The sequence below is a fragment of the Podarcis tiliguerta genome, assembly GCF_965153285.1.
Source record: "Podarcis tiliguerta genome assembly, chromosome: 4".
NCBI classification, from domain to species: domain Eukaryota; kingdom Metazoa; phylum Chordata; class Lepidosauria; order Squamata; family Lacertidae; genus Podarcis; species Podarcis tiliguerta.
Genome location: NC_139537.1, coordinates 61,017,726 through 61,033,390, shown reverse-complemented (window position 1 = coordinate 61,033,390; position 15,665 = coordinate 61,017,726). Strand labels below are relative to the sequence as shown.

Here is a 15,665-nt window from a genome sequence, read left to right as displayed (position 1 = left end):
CCTTCCTGATGCCTCCCCATGCCACACCAACAGCTTCTGACCCATGGGTGTAGTAGGGGGAGGCAGCTGCCCCCCCATCAAGTAAATAAATAACAATACTTAACTAAAAGTAGAAATTGTAGAAAAAAATTGGTGGATTTTTCTGAGCACTTGGGGTCAAAAGAAAGTAATTTAAAACAGCTGTTGCTGAGACATTTCATTCCCGATCTGCTAAACAGCCAGACAGAGGATGGTGACAGATGGGTATCCTGTCCCCTCCCCCAACATAAATCCTGGCTACAGCCATGTTCTGACCTGATTTTTCTGGGGGCTGTAGTGGATGCAGCCAAAATTGAAATTTTATGTTAGAAAAATGGAGACACAGAAAATTGTTAACATACTAACTAGAGAACTATGCATTAGATATATAGATTTTTGCTATGTGTAGTTAGCTATCTTAAGGGGCGCGGGTGGCGCTGTGGGTTAAACCACAGAGCCTAGGATTTGCCGATCGGATGGTTGGCAGTTCGAATCCCTGTGATGGAGTGAGCTCCCGTTGCTCGGTCCCTGCTCCTGCCCACCTAGCACTTCGAAAGCACATCAAAGTTCAAGTAGATAAATAGGTACCGCTCCAGTGGGAAGGTAAACAGCGTTTCCGTGCACTGCTCTGGTTCGCCAGAAGTGGCTTAGTCATGCTGGCCACATGACTCCAAAGCTGTACGCCGGCTCCCTCGGCCAATAAAGCAAGATGAGCGCTGCAGCCCCAGAGTCGGTCACGACTGGACCTAATGGTCAGGGGTCCCTTTATCTTTACCTTAGTTAGCTATCTGAGAAAAGTTCATTGCTAATCACCAGCTTCTGAGTTTGACTAATTGCTATTCGCTATGTTGTCAATTTTTATGTTTTCATTTTAAGTAATGGAGAACATTCTGTCAAAGCATATAGTAAAATTTCTTTAATTTTGCAGGAAAAGTTATTCGCAGGTTTTGCTTAATTTCACATTTAAAAACCTCTCTCATTGGCCATGGCATTTGATTATTGGTATCATAATGGTGTGCTTATTTAAATGTTGTGCACTCTGTTTCTAACCTTTGTTAATAACTACTGTTGTGCCTTTCAGAAGCTGATTCTGCAAACCTTACATCTTCACGTTCACGTCGTGAGAAGAAAGTTAAAAAAGGGAGACAAGAAGCATTGGAACGTTTGAAAAAAGCAAAAGGTGGTGAAAAAATAAAATATGAGGTAACTAAAATGTTCTGGCTTTAGTTCCATGGAAATGCATAATGGGGAAGTGCTACTGTGTTGTGCTCTGTGTGAGATTGTGTGTGTGTGTGTGAGAGAGAGAGAGAGTGAGAGACAGAGAGAAAGGTACCTAAATTTACTTATTAAATGTGCTTATCAGTGTTATCTTTATATAAATAGAAGTCCTGACCAGGTCTGCATATCTGACTTACTCATTTACTTTATTATCTGGCCCATTTGAAAAGCGGGACAGTTACAATGGTTGCTCCCAACTTCTTATTGCAGGTTGAAGAGTTCACAAATGTTTATGATGAAATTGATGAAGAACAATACTCCAAGATTGTCAGAGAACGGCAGGATGATGACTGGATTGTGGATGATGGTTTGTGAAGTGGATTTAATTTTTCACTCTTGACTTTGTGCTGACATTAAAACAGCTATTCTTCCCTTGGTTTGGATAATCTTTGCTATATGCAATTAAAAAAAAAAATCCCATAGAGATTATCCAATTCCTTCTGTGCATCCAAAGGAACTTATTAAGCAGAGGGCCTTCTCAGTGGTGGCGCCTGCCCTGTGGAACGCCCTCCCACCAGATGTCAAGGAAATAAACAACCATATGACTTTTAGAAGACATCTGAAGGCAGCCCTGTTTAGGGAAGTTTTTAATGTTTGATGGTTTATTGTGTTTTTAATATCCTGTTGGAAGCCGCCCATAGTGGCTGGGGAGGCCCGGCCATATGGGCGGGATAATAATAATAATAATAATAATAATAATAATAATAATAATATCAAGGCTTAAAAATGAAAGTAACTGGTCTGAACAGTGCTTTTATCGATGAGATCTGCAAAATAACTTGTGGTTTTAACAGAAATTGGACCATAGTGTTCAGGGTGGGAGTGGGATTTTCCTCAAAACTGATGTATTAATAGAGGGGCCACAACAGCCACTTTTTGTGAGCTGGTTGTGCTTACTGTAGGCCACTAGAATATGTGAAAAGCTGGCACAACCCTGTAAAAAGCTTTCAGTAAAGTAAAGGGTCAGGGGTTGGTGTTAGGTTGATAGTCACAAGCTGATGCATATTTTAGAAACACCCGTCACAAATGAAGCGGTCATGTTGAATTTGTAACAATATTTTTGTTGGCAAGAGGACACTCTAAATACAAGTTACAAAACTTGGCTGACCTTCACACCCAGATAGAGTCTGGGTTTGTCTGCTGCCCGTTGGTTAAAGTATGACACTTTCCCTACATAGATGGTGTTGGCTACGTAGAAGATGGCAGGGAGATTTTCGATGAAGAGTTGGAAGATGATGCTCTTGATTCCAGCAAGAAAAGTGAGTGAACTTTTTTTTTAGCAGCTTTCCCGAGAGGGAGTTAATTAAAATTAGACTGAAGAATAGACATAGCAACTCATTGAAAAGGTACACATTTTTATATCACTGAAGGACAAAGTGGAGTTTCCCTGGCGTTGCTAGGAGCGTTCAGGCTTTGGATGGTGTCTTAAACCAGCGGTTCTCAACCTGTGGGTCTCCAGATGCTGTTGGACTACAACTCCCATCATCCCTGAGCTCTGGCCTTGCTAGCTGGGGGTGATGGGAGTTGTAGTTCAACAACATCTGGGGACCCACAGGTTGAGAAAGGCTGTCTTAAACGGATGTTATTCTGAAACAGTAGTGGACACTTCCAATTGCCTCTTTGAGGCCATGTCAAGAAGGACAGAGTAGAGACCGTATGCATTATATTGCTCTTATCTGTAATAAATACTTACTGGTGTTTTGCTTTTAGTGTTTGAATGTGTCAAATGCCAGTTCAGGTAACTGTGTCCTTTTTCTGCTTCAGGAAGCAATTCCACTGCGTTGCTGTACAAATAAATCATTTAATCAATCAGCGTTCATGTTTCTAGAGTAGCAATAGAAAGTTAAGTTGAAAGGGGGGGGGGGAGTAATTTCAAGAAAATGCTCTGTGAAGTGGCAACTGAAACATTAACAGACCTTTTGTTTATTTCATAGAAATTATACATTGCTTTATTGTAAAAAAAAACCACACACCTCAAAATGGTTTACAAAAAGATAAGACAAGAAAATCAAGAAAAAAATATGACTCTACTTTACAAGATGCAGTAGTTAAAATGCAAAAATGGATTAAAATTACCTCAACTTTCTAAGCATCTTGTCGTAAGCAAGAATGTTTTTAGCAGGCCCTGAAAAGTGAAGGTGCTTGCTTGATCTCAATAGGCAGAGAGTTCTAAAGTGCAGGTCATGCCTCATTAAATGTCCAGGTTCTTACAAATGTGGAATAGGTGTTATGTGGCCCCGGAATGGGGCTACTTATACCCATCAAAGTGGTCACATGGGCACGTGTGAGGTAAGGCTATTATAAGTTAACATTTTTTAAAATAGCGATTTTCATTTCCAAACTACAAATAACAAAATGAGAATAGTTACACTGTATAGTTACTAACAGAAGTTAATGTGTGCAACATTCCCACCCCCCTCTTACGTGTAGGTAAGATCAATTTCAAAAGAATAGTTGGGCTGATTTTGTGACAGTTTAACAGCTATTTAAATAACTGAAGTGTGGTTTCACTCTGTCCTCATCAAGTTTCAGGTAAACTGATGAATAATTCTATTTCATCATGACTTTATTATCAACATGTGCCAGGTGGTTTCCTTTGTATAATTTCAATAATTTGACACATTCTTTATTTTTCTTAGGCTGAGCTGAATATTAAAAGGAGCTAAATTTTCAGCATTAAAAAACCCCACAGGTTTTCAGGTTGAAGTGGGGAATCTTTCTTTTAAAAAAAAACCCACGCACCTCTAACAGCTTACCTTTTACTTGCTGATTTACTGCTGTTTGTTTTTCCAAACAATTGCATAGCCCTGTAAATTGGGAAAGGGAGCATGTATACTAGGTATTCTATAGTAAGGTATTTGCAGTGGATTCAACAGGCAACTATGGCAGCTGTTTTAAAACCAGTCTATGTGAAGTCTGCTCAATGTACGGATTGTGTGTGTAACAGTTTACAACATAATCTTTAGTGTGCTACTGCGAGACATCCTTCTATATATGCGTGGTGGTTTCATACAGAGTACATATAAAGCTGCATATAAACTGCTGCCCATGTAGAGCTATCTCCAGGTGGTCTGATCTTTACTTAGTTATGTAAAACCTCCAGGGCTGCAATTCTATGCCCACTTACCTTGGAGTAAGCCCTCTTGAACTCTGTTGGTCTCGTTTCTGAGTAGAAAAGCACAAGATTGCACTGTACATCAGTTTTCAAGCGAACTTGCAGTGTAACTTGCAAGTGACTTACATGCAGTTGCTTGGTCCCTTATGGTTCATTTCTAATAATGGATGATTCAATCTTGAATATTGATCTGCAGTTGTCATTACTAATAGATTTTGACTTATCAATAGGATTGTGATATTTAAAGGTGCTGTATCATTCTGCTAGGAAGAAGAGACACAACTTCTGCAAATGACAAGAAAAATGTGAAGAAGCCTCTGGTATCAAAACCAAACACTATAAAATCTATGTTTATGGCCAGCACTGGGAAGAAAAGTGCTGACGTAAGTTATATTATAAGCAAAAAATATGTCTGCCAAATTTAGACAAATAAAAATATATATGCCCTCAGATCTGTTGCTCTGTTTGTGTTTTGAAAAAAGCTGCTGTAGAAGGGCAGCACATGATTGCTTAGCTTTCGTTGTAAATGTTGATCCTGTTTTTTCCAATGAGCAGTTTACTTAGCACATGCATCTCCTTTCACAGAAAGCTGTTGACCTGTCTAAGGATGATTTGCTAGGAGACATTTTGCAAGATCTAAATGCCGAGGTAGGAATTCATGTGTGTTCTGGGGGTGGTAGAGGAGCAAGGTGTAGAGTTTATGTTTTTAAAATGCTTGGAAGAGAACAAAATATAAACTGGATTAGGGACTGCAATCATATAGTCCATGTAAAGGCATACTAGGGGCCAAAGAATATTGTAGACTTCTCTCTTCACAGAAAATGAGATCTGGTACTGGGGGCATTTGTTGCAACCACAAAAAGCTCCACATTTGTCCCTCCTTCACTGTTGGTGCTCCAATGATATGGAGAGAAACGGGGCATGCTGGAGCATATTGAGAGTGGCTTTGGAACCTGTTTCCCCACCCATGTGTCAAGTGAGATAACAGACACCAGTCCCATCGTGCCTGATTCCCTGCAGCCACTTCCCCCTTCCCCTGGCCAATGTGAGGCTCCCATGGCTTTGGATTTGGTGGTTCCTGTGCCAGATTCTGTCTTCTCACTGCTCATGTTGCTTTCCTCTGCATAGGCAACCTGATAATACTTTAGTACCTGAAAGCAAGAAGTATTTGACCCAAAGTTAGAAAGAACCCAGTGAACTGTGGTTGCCTGTTGCAAACTGTGAGAGGATGGTAGGGCAAGGATACAAACGTACTGTATTTTTCCATGTACAGTGGTACCTCGGGTTACATATGCTTCAGGTTACAGACGCTTCAGATTACAGACTCCGCTAACCCAGAAATAGTACCTCAGGTTAAGAACTTTGCTTCAGGATGAGAACAGAAATCGTGCTTCAGCGGCGCGGCAGCAGCAGGAGGCCCCATTAGCTAAAGTGGTACCTCAGGTTAAGAACAGTTTCAGGTTAAGAACAGACCTCCAGAATGAATTAAGTACTTAACCAATTAAGTGGTACTTAAGTACCACTGTATAAGACACCCCCATGTATAAGATGACCCCTATTTTTTTAAAACCCAAAATTAAGAAATTAAGTTGTTTAGCTTTTTTGGGGGGTGGGGGAGGTCACTTCTGCCAGTCACTGCTCGCTGCCACCAACAGCCCACCCGCCCACTTGCCACAGCTGCCAATCGCCTGCTCAATTGCCACAGCCAATCGCCAGCAGGCCTTGCCGCAACCACCAATTACCCGCCCATTCACCGCTGCCAATCTCCTGCTTGCTGCTGCCATTAATCACACGTCCCCCCTCTCCATGTATAAGACGACACCCATTTTTTCCCTAAATTTTTTGAGCAAAAAGCATCGTCTTATACATGGAAAAATACAATAATAACTAAAATCCTGTACCAGGGTTGCCCTTTCTTCAAAGAACTGGTGACTGTTTGGTGTGGGGAAGGGATATAAGGGGTGTATGCATTTTTATGTGGAACATAGCAAACTCTTATCTTTCTTTTGTAAATTCCGCTACAGCAGTGACTGATGCCTAATGTTTTTCTCCTTTGTAGCCAGTTCCCTTAGCACCACCACCGGTTGTCATTCTAAAAAAAAAGAGGCTTTTTGGAACACCGTTGAATCCCTTTTCTGTGCAATCTCAAGTGTCCAAGGTAATATTCCAAAATGGAAATGTTAAGATTTCTGAGAAGTTTATGTGTCTGTTGCTTTAGAACTTCCATATGCTTCTTGATATTTTAAAATCTTAGTTTGATTTGTTGCTGTGTGAACAAACAAAAAATCAAAGCTAGCAAAATCAGTATAGTTAATATCAGCTGGAATGGGAAAAAATGCATTTGGCTATCAGTTGTTTGGTGGCTTTGTACCCCAGATCTACTTAAATAAACTTAATGTTTCAACTTGCATTCTTTGGAGAGGATATAGTAGTAGAGCACAGTGTTTAAAAGGCCTTGGCTACATCTAGCCCTTTTGAAAATAGGTGTGGGGGTTCCTATTTGAAATACAGGTGCATTGGCTACAATGAAACTTGCACTTCCTCCTCTGAGATGTCTGGGAGAAGAACTTCCCTTTTCACTCAGCCCAGTGCTCTGATGGAAACTGCATCCTCACTGCCTATCCTGATCATCTGATGTGCGGGGCGGGGAGGATATTTTTTCCTTCCATGGTGGTGGTGCTGCCACTGGAGGGAAATTGTAACGAGCGACTGGCAGGCTACTCTTGAAGGCTTGCTAGTCCAGCTGAAGTCCCCAGGCCAGGGGTTTGCCACCCTAATCTGATTTTTAATTAAAATTACTTGTGCTTATAGAGAACGTCTTCTGAGGTGAGAAAACCTGCCACGTCTGTCAAAAAAGAAGTTTCTTCACCAAATTCATCTCATTCTAAGAATTCAGTCTACACAGCTAGATCAGATGTAGTCAAAGAAGAGAGAAGTGAACCTGAAAATGGAATGCAAATGGTTGAAAATGGAGAACAGAAAAAAGCTAAACAAGAGGAAGCTACTATAGGTAATTGTTATATTTTGGTAATAATGCTCATCGCCTTGTCTTTTCAATTACATTCACCTCTGTGGTTGATAGTTTATTTGATGATGTTTGACTTTATTTTATATGGTATTTGTACATATTAATGTTCTTATAGAAACCATATTAAAATCGCTGTGTGAAAAAAATAACTGCCAAAATAATCTAAATAAATAAAATAATTGAAATATAGTACATTGAGTCTTAAAGTCTTCATAATGCTTACAGAAGATGAACAGGCTATAATGGATTTTGATGACGGGGACTTTGATGAATCTATGGAGGAAGGTGCAGTTGTAGAAGAATCGGTCACGATCCTGAAGGAAGAGGTGAAAACAGAAGATAGACAAATACAGCAAGCGGACTCTGTGAAAACAGGCTCATATTTCTTGTAAGCACTCAAAAAAATCCTTAGGGACTTTTTCTTCTGGTTTCCACTTTTAACTTTCTTCTAAGTTCACTATGAAAAGCTTCTCAAGGCTTCATAGAGATGGAGAAATGTTCTCAGAAGATGTTAGTTGACTTGCAGTAATAAACCTGACAATCAAAAGCTTTTCTTCAGTGTTCTTTGAAGAAAAGATGACCCTTTAAAATACTCACTTCACATGTAAAGCTATGCCTTTCCCCCCCCTTCCTCATGTATTGTATTTCAGAAACTCTCCCATCCCTGATGTTTCTTGTTGGGACAGAATTGATGAAGAAGAAGATGGGCAGCTAGCTTCTGAAATTCAAGTGGATTCCAGTCAGTTGCCCTTAATAAATGGGGAAGATGGGGAGCAGATCTTCAGGTTCTATTGGCTAGATGCTTATGAAGATCAGTATAATCAACCAGGTATGTATACAGTGGTACCTCGTTTTAAGAACAGCCCTGTTTATGAACTATTCGGTATACGAACTCTGCAAAACCGGAAGTAGTGTTCTGGTTAGCGAACTTTACCGCAATCTACGAACGGAAACCGAATGTTGGAAGTCCACTGGTGGCGGGAGCCCTCATTAGGGAAAGTGCTTCTTGGTTTAAGAACAGCTTTGGTTTATGAACGGACTTCCAGAACGGATTTAGTTCAAAAACCAAGATAGGTAAAGGTAAAGGTACCCCTGCCCGTCCGGGCCAGTCGTGTCTGACTCTAGGGTTGTGTGCCCATCTCACTTAAGAGGCCGGGGGCCAGCGCTGTCCGGAGACACTTCCGGGTTACGTGGCCAGCGTGACAAGCTGCATCTGGTGAGCCAGCGCAGCACACGGAACGCCGTTTACCTTCCCGCTAGTAAGCGGCCCCTATTTATCTACTTGCACCCGGGGGTGCTTTCGAACTGCTAGGTTGGCAGGCGCTGGGACCGAACAACGGGAGCGCACCCCGCCGCGGGGATTCGAACCGCCGACCTAATGATCGGTAAGTCCTAGGTGCTGAGGTTTTACCCACAGCGCCACCCGCGTCTCCAAAAACCGAGATACCACTGTACATAAGAAAATTCCTCTTTACTCTCCCTGCCTACTTTTGACCAAAGTTATAAAGGACCATTTTTCAAAAGGGGCTTATTGTCCACTACTTTCCTTGAAGCTGAATGTCTGTTATGTCTGAACGTCAAGAAAAACATCTGCTTTGATACTAATATATAGATTTAAGTTTATGCCTAGTCAGTATCTTCAGGTTTCAAAAGGCCGGCTGAGGCCTCAGTGCTGCAATGTGTTGGAAGACGTTGATTTGCAGTGCAGGGGAGGTGCTTTAACCCTTCAGCCATTTTCCCCATGCAGCTTTCCCACACATGGTTAGGACTATCTTCCAAAGGGCATAAAAGCTAAATGCCATTGCTTGTTTTTAATGGGCTGGATCAGTACTTTTTTCTCCCTTTCTCAGAGGAGCTCTATATCCAGGAGAAGCTCCTGCTAGAGGGAAGGGGTGGCAGAGGGTGGTACAACAGACTGTGGGGTGAAGGGGGTAATTGGGGAAAATTGCCGGGGGGGGGGCAGTCCCCTGGGTGGAATTTTACCCATTGATAATCTGGATAGAGCCCAATAATAAGTGTAGCCCTAAATCAGCTTGCGCAGTGGGGTAGAGCTGTATCAATAGCCTCATGGCAGCAGAGTCACTGCAGATTACTGGAAGGGGTGAGACGGTGGAGGGATCGGGACTGTGCAGCCACGTGGGTGATGCTGGCTTGCCACCTCTTTGCTCATACCAGTAAACAGCAGTGATCCCACTGCCAAGTGGCTCCACCACAGCCATCAAACGGCTCCTTCCCCTGCTCCAGACACACACAGAAGTCCCTGGTAAAGGCTCCCTTTTATCAGAAATAAATTTTCCCTTTAATTTCTAGGGCTTTACCATAATGTACCTTAATTTGTATGCACATCAGATTCAGGAAGGAGTAAAATGAAGGTTAATGGCTACAGCTTGTTCAGCTCCCCCTCCCAGACAAACATTCATTTAGATCTTGGGCAGGGGATTAAACGCTGAATATACCCAATATTTTTGTGAAAGTAGCTAATGATCACTGAAGTTTGGGTGAAACTGGGGACTAATGGGAAGGGGGCAATCCTATCCCTAAAAACTCTTGTTTAGTGTTTTTACTTTTATCTTGGATTCTGCACGGTGGCTTCTGAATGGTGTATAATTATGAAAAGACTTGTTCCTTGATTATGAAAAGAGATCCTGTCGTCATAACTTTTCAAGGATGAATAATAAAGACTGCACCTGGTTTCAATTAGTAACGTAGAGGAAAATAAATTTTGGCATTACTTTTTGTTTAAAAGAATCATAATCATTATAGCAAATGAGGTATTAACTGTATTATGTGAAGGATTCATATTATACCAGGACGAATAAGAATTTCACACAGTCCCTGCACACCCACCCCATAATGGTTAGAGGGTAAGACTGCAAATGGCTTAATTTCTTGATTTCATATATCTGCTATAAATCACATTAACATTAGCTAGTGGAGATATAGTTTTTGCAACTGCCCTTGCCTTTACTCATTTTTGTTGTGTGGTAGGAATGTTTAGTATTCTATGGGATGAGAAACTCTTCTGAGCTGTCCACAAGGATAACTGCATTTCAGTATTTGTAGCTGCAAGTTGTGAATGCCTGCTTTTATGTATAATAACCGTTGAGACGCTTTGGACCATTAGTCTTTGAATGTATCGGCCCAATCATTTTTGCCATCATTGCTTACTTCTTTCAATCGTCTTATGATATAATTCACATGACCATAGTCCTTTGAATGCGATAGCCATCCTCAGAATGGATTTTCAAACATTTTGGGTAGTTTGCTGCACTTGTACTGACCTGCGGTTGAATGAAGATTGAAATGGGGAGAACAGGATCCACGTTGATTTCATGTAAAACGGATGTACTCACAATATTAAGATACCAAGTTATCCCAGACATTTAATGTCTTCAATACCTATATCTCCTTTGCCTGTATATTGAAGTGTTTTATAGTGACAAATTTAAGTTCACTGATTTCAGTGGGTCTGCTCTGCATATGGCATGGTCATAATACAGTCTAGGAAAATGTATAACCTGCTGCTTCCCCCCTCCAGCAGAAATAAGCAAAGTGGCTTGCAAAATAAAATAAGCAAAATACAATAATGAAACGAAATAAAAATATAATATCCAAGCACTAAAACCAGCATCAAAAATGAGGAGTACTAGGAATAAGGAGGGGTAAGTAACAGAAGGTATGGGGAGGCGTAGTTTCAAGTCTCTTTTTGAAACAAGGTGGCATTTAATACCTTGCATACCATCGTGATGTGTGCCTGCATAGTACAAGACTCTTAAAGCAATCACTTGACTGTGGAGTACTGACTTTCAGCAGATGGAGCTGTCAATTAGGGACTACAAATTGGAAATCATTCTGCTCCCATGGGTGAATTAGTGTGTTTATTCAGTAATTCTTAGTATTGCAGCTTTTCCATTAGCAGCTGTGCTAAGCTGTTTTGATTAACGTGCATTGTCTGTCTTTACCTTTTCATTTTAGGAGTGGTATTTCTCTTTGGTAAAGTGTGGATTGAATCGGCACAGTCCTATGTGAGCTGTTGTGTGACAGTAAAAAATATTGAGAGAACTATTTACCTACTCCCACGTGAGTCGGTACGTCCTTTTATGCTGGAGACTTCTCTGTCATAAATTGTCTGTTTATGGAAAGTTATTCAGGCAAAATGCATTATTACAAATTTATGGAATACTAGTGGCAGGTGCCTGGTGCTGCCTTGGAATTTTTAGAAACCAACAAATACTGTGATTTTTTTAATGGATAGTGTGATGGTTTAGGGTTACGTCATGCCACAGTTGTGTTTTGGTCTACCATCTTGAATCAAAGGGGCATCCAACATCCAAACATCAACAAAGACCACTGCTTCACCTTGGGAGCTCTCAAGCCAAGTTTGTTGATGATCTCTTGAGAGATGGTTGAACTTGAGCCCTGAAAAGGGGGAAGTCATGCCAAAGTGACATATTGGTTCGCCATCTTGAATGGTGGTCAATGGCCCAACACCAACATAAACCACCCCTGCCCCCATTTCGGAAAGCCTTGTGCTGAGTTTGGCAACTATATCCCAAGATGTGTCCAAATGCATAGAGGACGAACAAATAGAGAAATCATTTTCTGAAATATATAGTAGAAGGTATGAATACCTTTATGTAACATGGGTTGTAATCAGAGATAAGGAAGAGAGTATTTATTAAACGACTTCAGGCAATATTATACAACAAACCAATGAAACTAATAATATTAAATGGGAAGGGGGTTGGTAGTAAAGAGATTTATGTGCCAAGTTGCTGGTTTTATCACTCTGATTACATGCTTTGGTGCCCAGTCTTTACAGTCTCTTATAGTTTCTAGAAAACCTAAGTTGTGCCACCTCATTGACTTTAAAATCCATCTATGCTGTGAAGCCATTGGGTTAGCTTTAATTCCTTACTCTGTAACCCCAGCTAAAATGAAGCCAGTGTGCGAGAAACTGTTTTGCTTGCATTTATCCCTTGTTACCCCTCTCTCCTTCCTTTGCCTCCATTTCTTTGGATAGGTACTATCTCTGGCTTAGCCTGCAATAGCTCTATAAATGTTAACCAAGAACAACACGTAGCAAATACTGGTTTTTTAATCTTTGCAGAAGCGAATTAAATTATCCTCTGGTGAAGAGACAGAGAATCCTGTGACTATGATGGATGTTTATCAAGAATTTAATGACAGGATTGCAGAAAAACACAAGATCATGAAGTTCAAGTCCAAGGTTGGTCTTAACTTTCTCTCCTTCATGTTTCATTTTTCTGACTGTGAAGGGCGCTCATTTTTCAGGCAGGAGAGAAGTAACAGGGAAATATAAAAAGGCGCATGATGTCTGCACAGGTCATTTTTTCAGCCAGAACTCAGTTCTGGCACCTCTCAGGTGGGTGCCATTGCTAATCTAAGAGAACAAGGGAGGCATTCATGATGCGTTCCAGTACCTTTCTTTCCAGAAAAATAGCACTAATTAAACTGGTAGTGTATCTTATCTAAACATCTAACATCAGATTGAGGAATCCCTGCAGTTGCAGATGATACTGTCTCATATTGAAACCATGTTCCTTTCTTTAGAAGCAACCACCTACTTACAAATTTACAAATTATCTGCTTTAATAAGTTGTTTTAAAAATGAAGCCATTATACTTTCAGGGGTTGAGGTTAATGGGTTGGTTCCTACAACACTAAACTCATGGTTTTAGCACAGGACTAGGGAACCTACAGCCCTCCGGATGTTTCTGGACTACAATTCCCAGCCATGCTGGCTGATGGAGTGGGAGTCCCACAGCATCTGGAGAGCCACAGGTTCCCCATCTCTGGTTCTTAGCACTACGCAGATGGGTTTTTTGAGCCTGAACAAATTGTCGGGCTTCCTCTGCTCTTCTATCTCTTCCCACACAACTGGGAGGAAGCCAAGGTTACCGTATTTTTCGTCCCATAGGACGCTCCGTCCCATAGGACGCACCTAGTTTTTTGGGGGGGAAATAAAGGAAAAAAAAATTTCCTTTATTTTCCCCCCAAAAGCAGGTCCGGGAAACCCAACCAGGTCGAGGAACAGCGGGGTGGCGGCGCTGCGCCTCCCTGCTGTCCCCCGAGCTTGTGGGGCTGGCCAATGTCTGCCTGGCGCGAGGGGCGCCCTGAAGCAGAGCGCCCCTCGCGCCAGGCAGCAGGCTGCTATCTGCAGCGTGGGGAGCGCTGCGGGGAACTCCTGGAGGGCTCCCCACGCTGCGGGTGTCTGCCTGGCGTGAGGGGCGCCCTGAAGCAGAGCGCCCCTCGCGCCAGGCAGCAGGCTGCTATCTGCAGCGTGGGGAGCGCTGCGGGGAACTCCTGCAGCGTTCCCCATGCTGCGGGTGTCTGCCTGGCACGAGGGGCGCCCTGAAGCAGAGCGCCCCTCGCGCCAGGCAGCAGGCTGCTATCTGCAGCGTGGGGAGCGCTGCGGGGAACTCCTGCAGCGTTCCCCATGCTGCGGGTGTCTGCCTGGCACGAGGGGCGCCCTGAAGCAGAGCGCCCCTCGCGCCAGGCAGCAGGCTGCTATCTGCAGCGTGGGGAGCGCTGCGGGGAACTCCTGGAGGGCTCCCCACGCTGCGGGTGTCTGCCTGGCGTGAGGGGCGCCCTGAAGCAGAGCGCCCCTCGCGCCAGGCAGCAGGCTGCTATCTGCAGCGTGGGGAGCGCTGCGGGGAACTCCTGCAGCGTTCCCCATGCTGCGGGTGTCTGCCTGGCACGAGGGGCGCCCTGAAGCAGAGCGCCCCTCGCGCCAGGCAGCAGGCTGCTATCTGCAGCGTGGGGAGCGCTGCGGGGAACTCCTGCAGCGTTCCCCATGCTGCGGGTGTCTGCCTGGCACGAGGGGCGCCCTGAAGCAGAGCGCCCCTCGCGCCAGGCAGCAGGCTGCTATCTGCAGCGTGGGGAGCGCTGCGGGGAACTCCTGGAGGGCTCCCCACGCTGCGGGTGTCTGCCTGGCGTGAGGGGCGCCCTGAAGCAGAGCGCCCCTCGCGCCAGGCAGCAGGCTGCTATCTGCAGCGTGGGGAGCGCTGCGGGGAACTCCTGCAGCGTTCCCCATGCTGCGGGTGTCTGCCTGGCACGAGGGGCGCCCTGAAGCAGAGCGCCCCTCGCGCCAGGCAGCAGGCTGCTATCTGCAGCGTGGGGAGCGCTGCGGGGAACTCCTGCAGCGTTCCCCATGCTGCGGGTGTCTGCCTGGCACGAGGGGCGCCCTGAAGCAGAGCGCCCCTCGCGCCAGGCAGCAGGCTGCTATCTGCAGCGTGGGGAGCGCTGCGGGGAACTCCTGGAGGGCTCCCCACGCTGCGGGTGTCTGCCTGGCGTGAGGGGCGCCCTGAAGCAGAGCGCCCCTCGCGCCAGGCAGCAGGCTGCTATCTGCAGCGTGGGGAGCGCTGCGGGGAACTCCTGCAGCGTTCCCCATGCTGCGGGTGTCTGCCTGGCACGAGGGGCGCCCTGAAGCAGAGCGCCCCTCGCGCCAGGCAGCAGGCTGCTATCTGCAGCGTGGGGAGCGCTGCGGGGAACTCCTGCAGCGTTCCCCATGCTGCGGGTGTCTGCCTGGCACGAGGGGCGCCCTGAAGCAGAGCGCCCCTCGCGCCAGGCAGCAGGCTGCTATCTGCAGCGTGGGGAGCGCTGCGGGGAACTCCTGGAGGGCTCCCCACGCTGCGGGTGTCTGCCTGGCGTGAGGGGCGCCCTGAAGCAGAGCGCCCCTCGCGCCAGGCAGCAGGCTGCTATCTGCAGCGTGGGGAGCGCTGCGGGGAACTCCTGCAGCGTTCCCCATGCTGCGGGTGTCTGCCTGGCACGAGGGGCGCCCTGAAGCAGAGCGCCCCTCGCGCCAGGCAGCAGGCTGCTATCTGCAGCGTGGGGAGCGCTGCGGGGAACTCCTGCAGCGTTCCCCATGCTGCGGGTGTCTGCCTGGCATGAGGGGCGCCCTGAAGCAGAGCGCCCCTCGCGCCAGGCAGCAGGCTGCTATCTGCAGCGTGGGGAGCGCTGCGGGGCTCCCCACGCTGCGGGTGTCTGCCTGGCGTGAGGGGCGCCCTGAAGCAGAGCGCCCCTCGCGCCAGGCAGCAGGCTGCTATCTGCAGCGTGGGGAGCGCTGCGGGGAACTCCTGCAGCGTTCCCCATGCTGCGGGTGTCTGCCTGGCACGAGGGGCGCCCTGAAGCAGAGCGCCCCTCGCGCCAGGCAGCAGGCTGCTATCTGCAGCGTGGGGAGCGCTGCGGGGAACTCCTGCAGCG

At 45.4% G+C, this 15,665-nt stretch overlaps 1 protein-coding gene across 1 annotated transcript in view; it reads left to right on the top strand.

Annotated features, from left to right (window-relative positions):
- POLA1 (DNA polymerase alpha 1, catalytic subunit) overlaps nucleotides 1-15,665 on the top strand; it is a 183,811-nt gene that overhangs the window by 4,508 nt on the left and 163,638 nt on the right. The window contains exons 2-12 of the mRNA XM_083439328.1: nucleotides 1,100-1,221; nucleotides 1,507-1,603; nucleotides 2,475-2,555; nucleotides 4,679-4,794; nucleotides 4,997-5,059; nucleotides 6,471-6,569; nucleotides 7,223-7,421; nucleotides 7,665-7,827; nucleotides 8,090-8,268; nucleotides 11,415-11,527; nucleotides 12,550-12,669. Coding sequence (XP_083295454.1) covers nucleotides 1,100-1,221; nucleotides 1,507-1,603; nucleotides 2,475-2,555; nucleotides 4,679-4,794; nucleotides 4,997-5,059; nucleotides 6,471-6,569; nucleotides 7,223-7,421; nucleotides 7,665-7,827; nucleotides 8,090-8,268; nucleotides 11,415-11,527; nucleotides 12,550-12,669 — 1,352 coding nt within the window. The remainder of the gene's footprint in view (nucleotides 1-1,099; nucleotides 1,222-1,506; nucleotides 1,604-2,474; nucleotides 2,556-4,678; nucleotides 4,795-4,996; nucleotides 5,060-6,470; nucleotides 6,570-7,222; nucleotides 7,422-7,664; nucleotides 7,828-8,089; nucleotides 8,269-11,414; nucleotides 11,528-12,549; nucleotides 12,670-15,665) is intronic.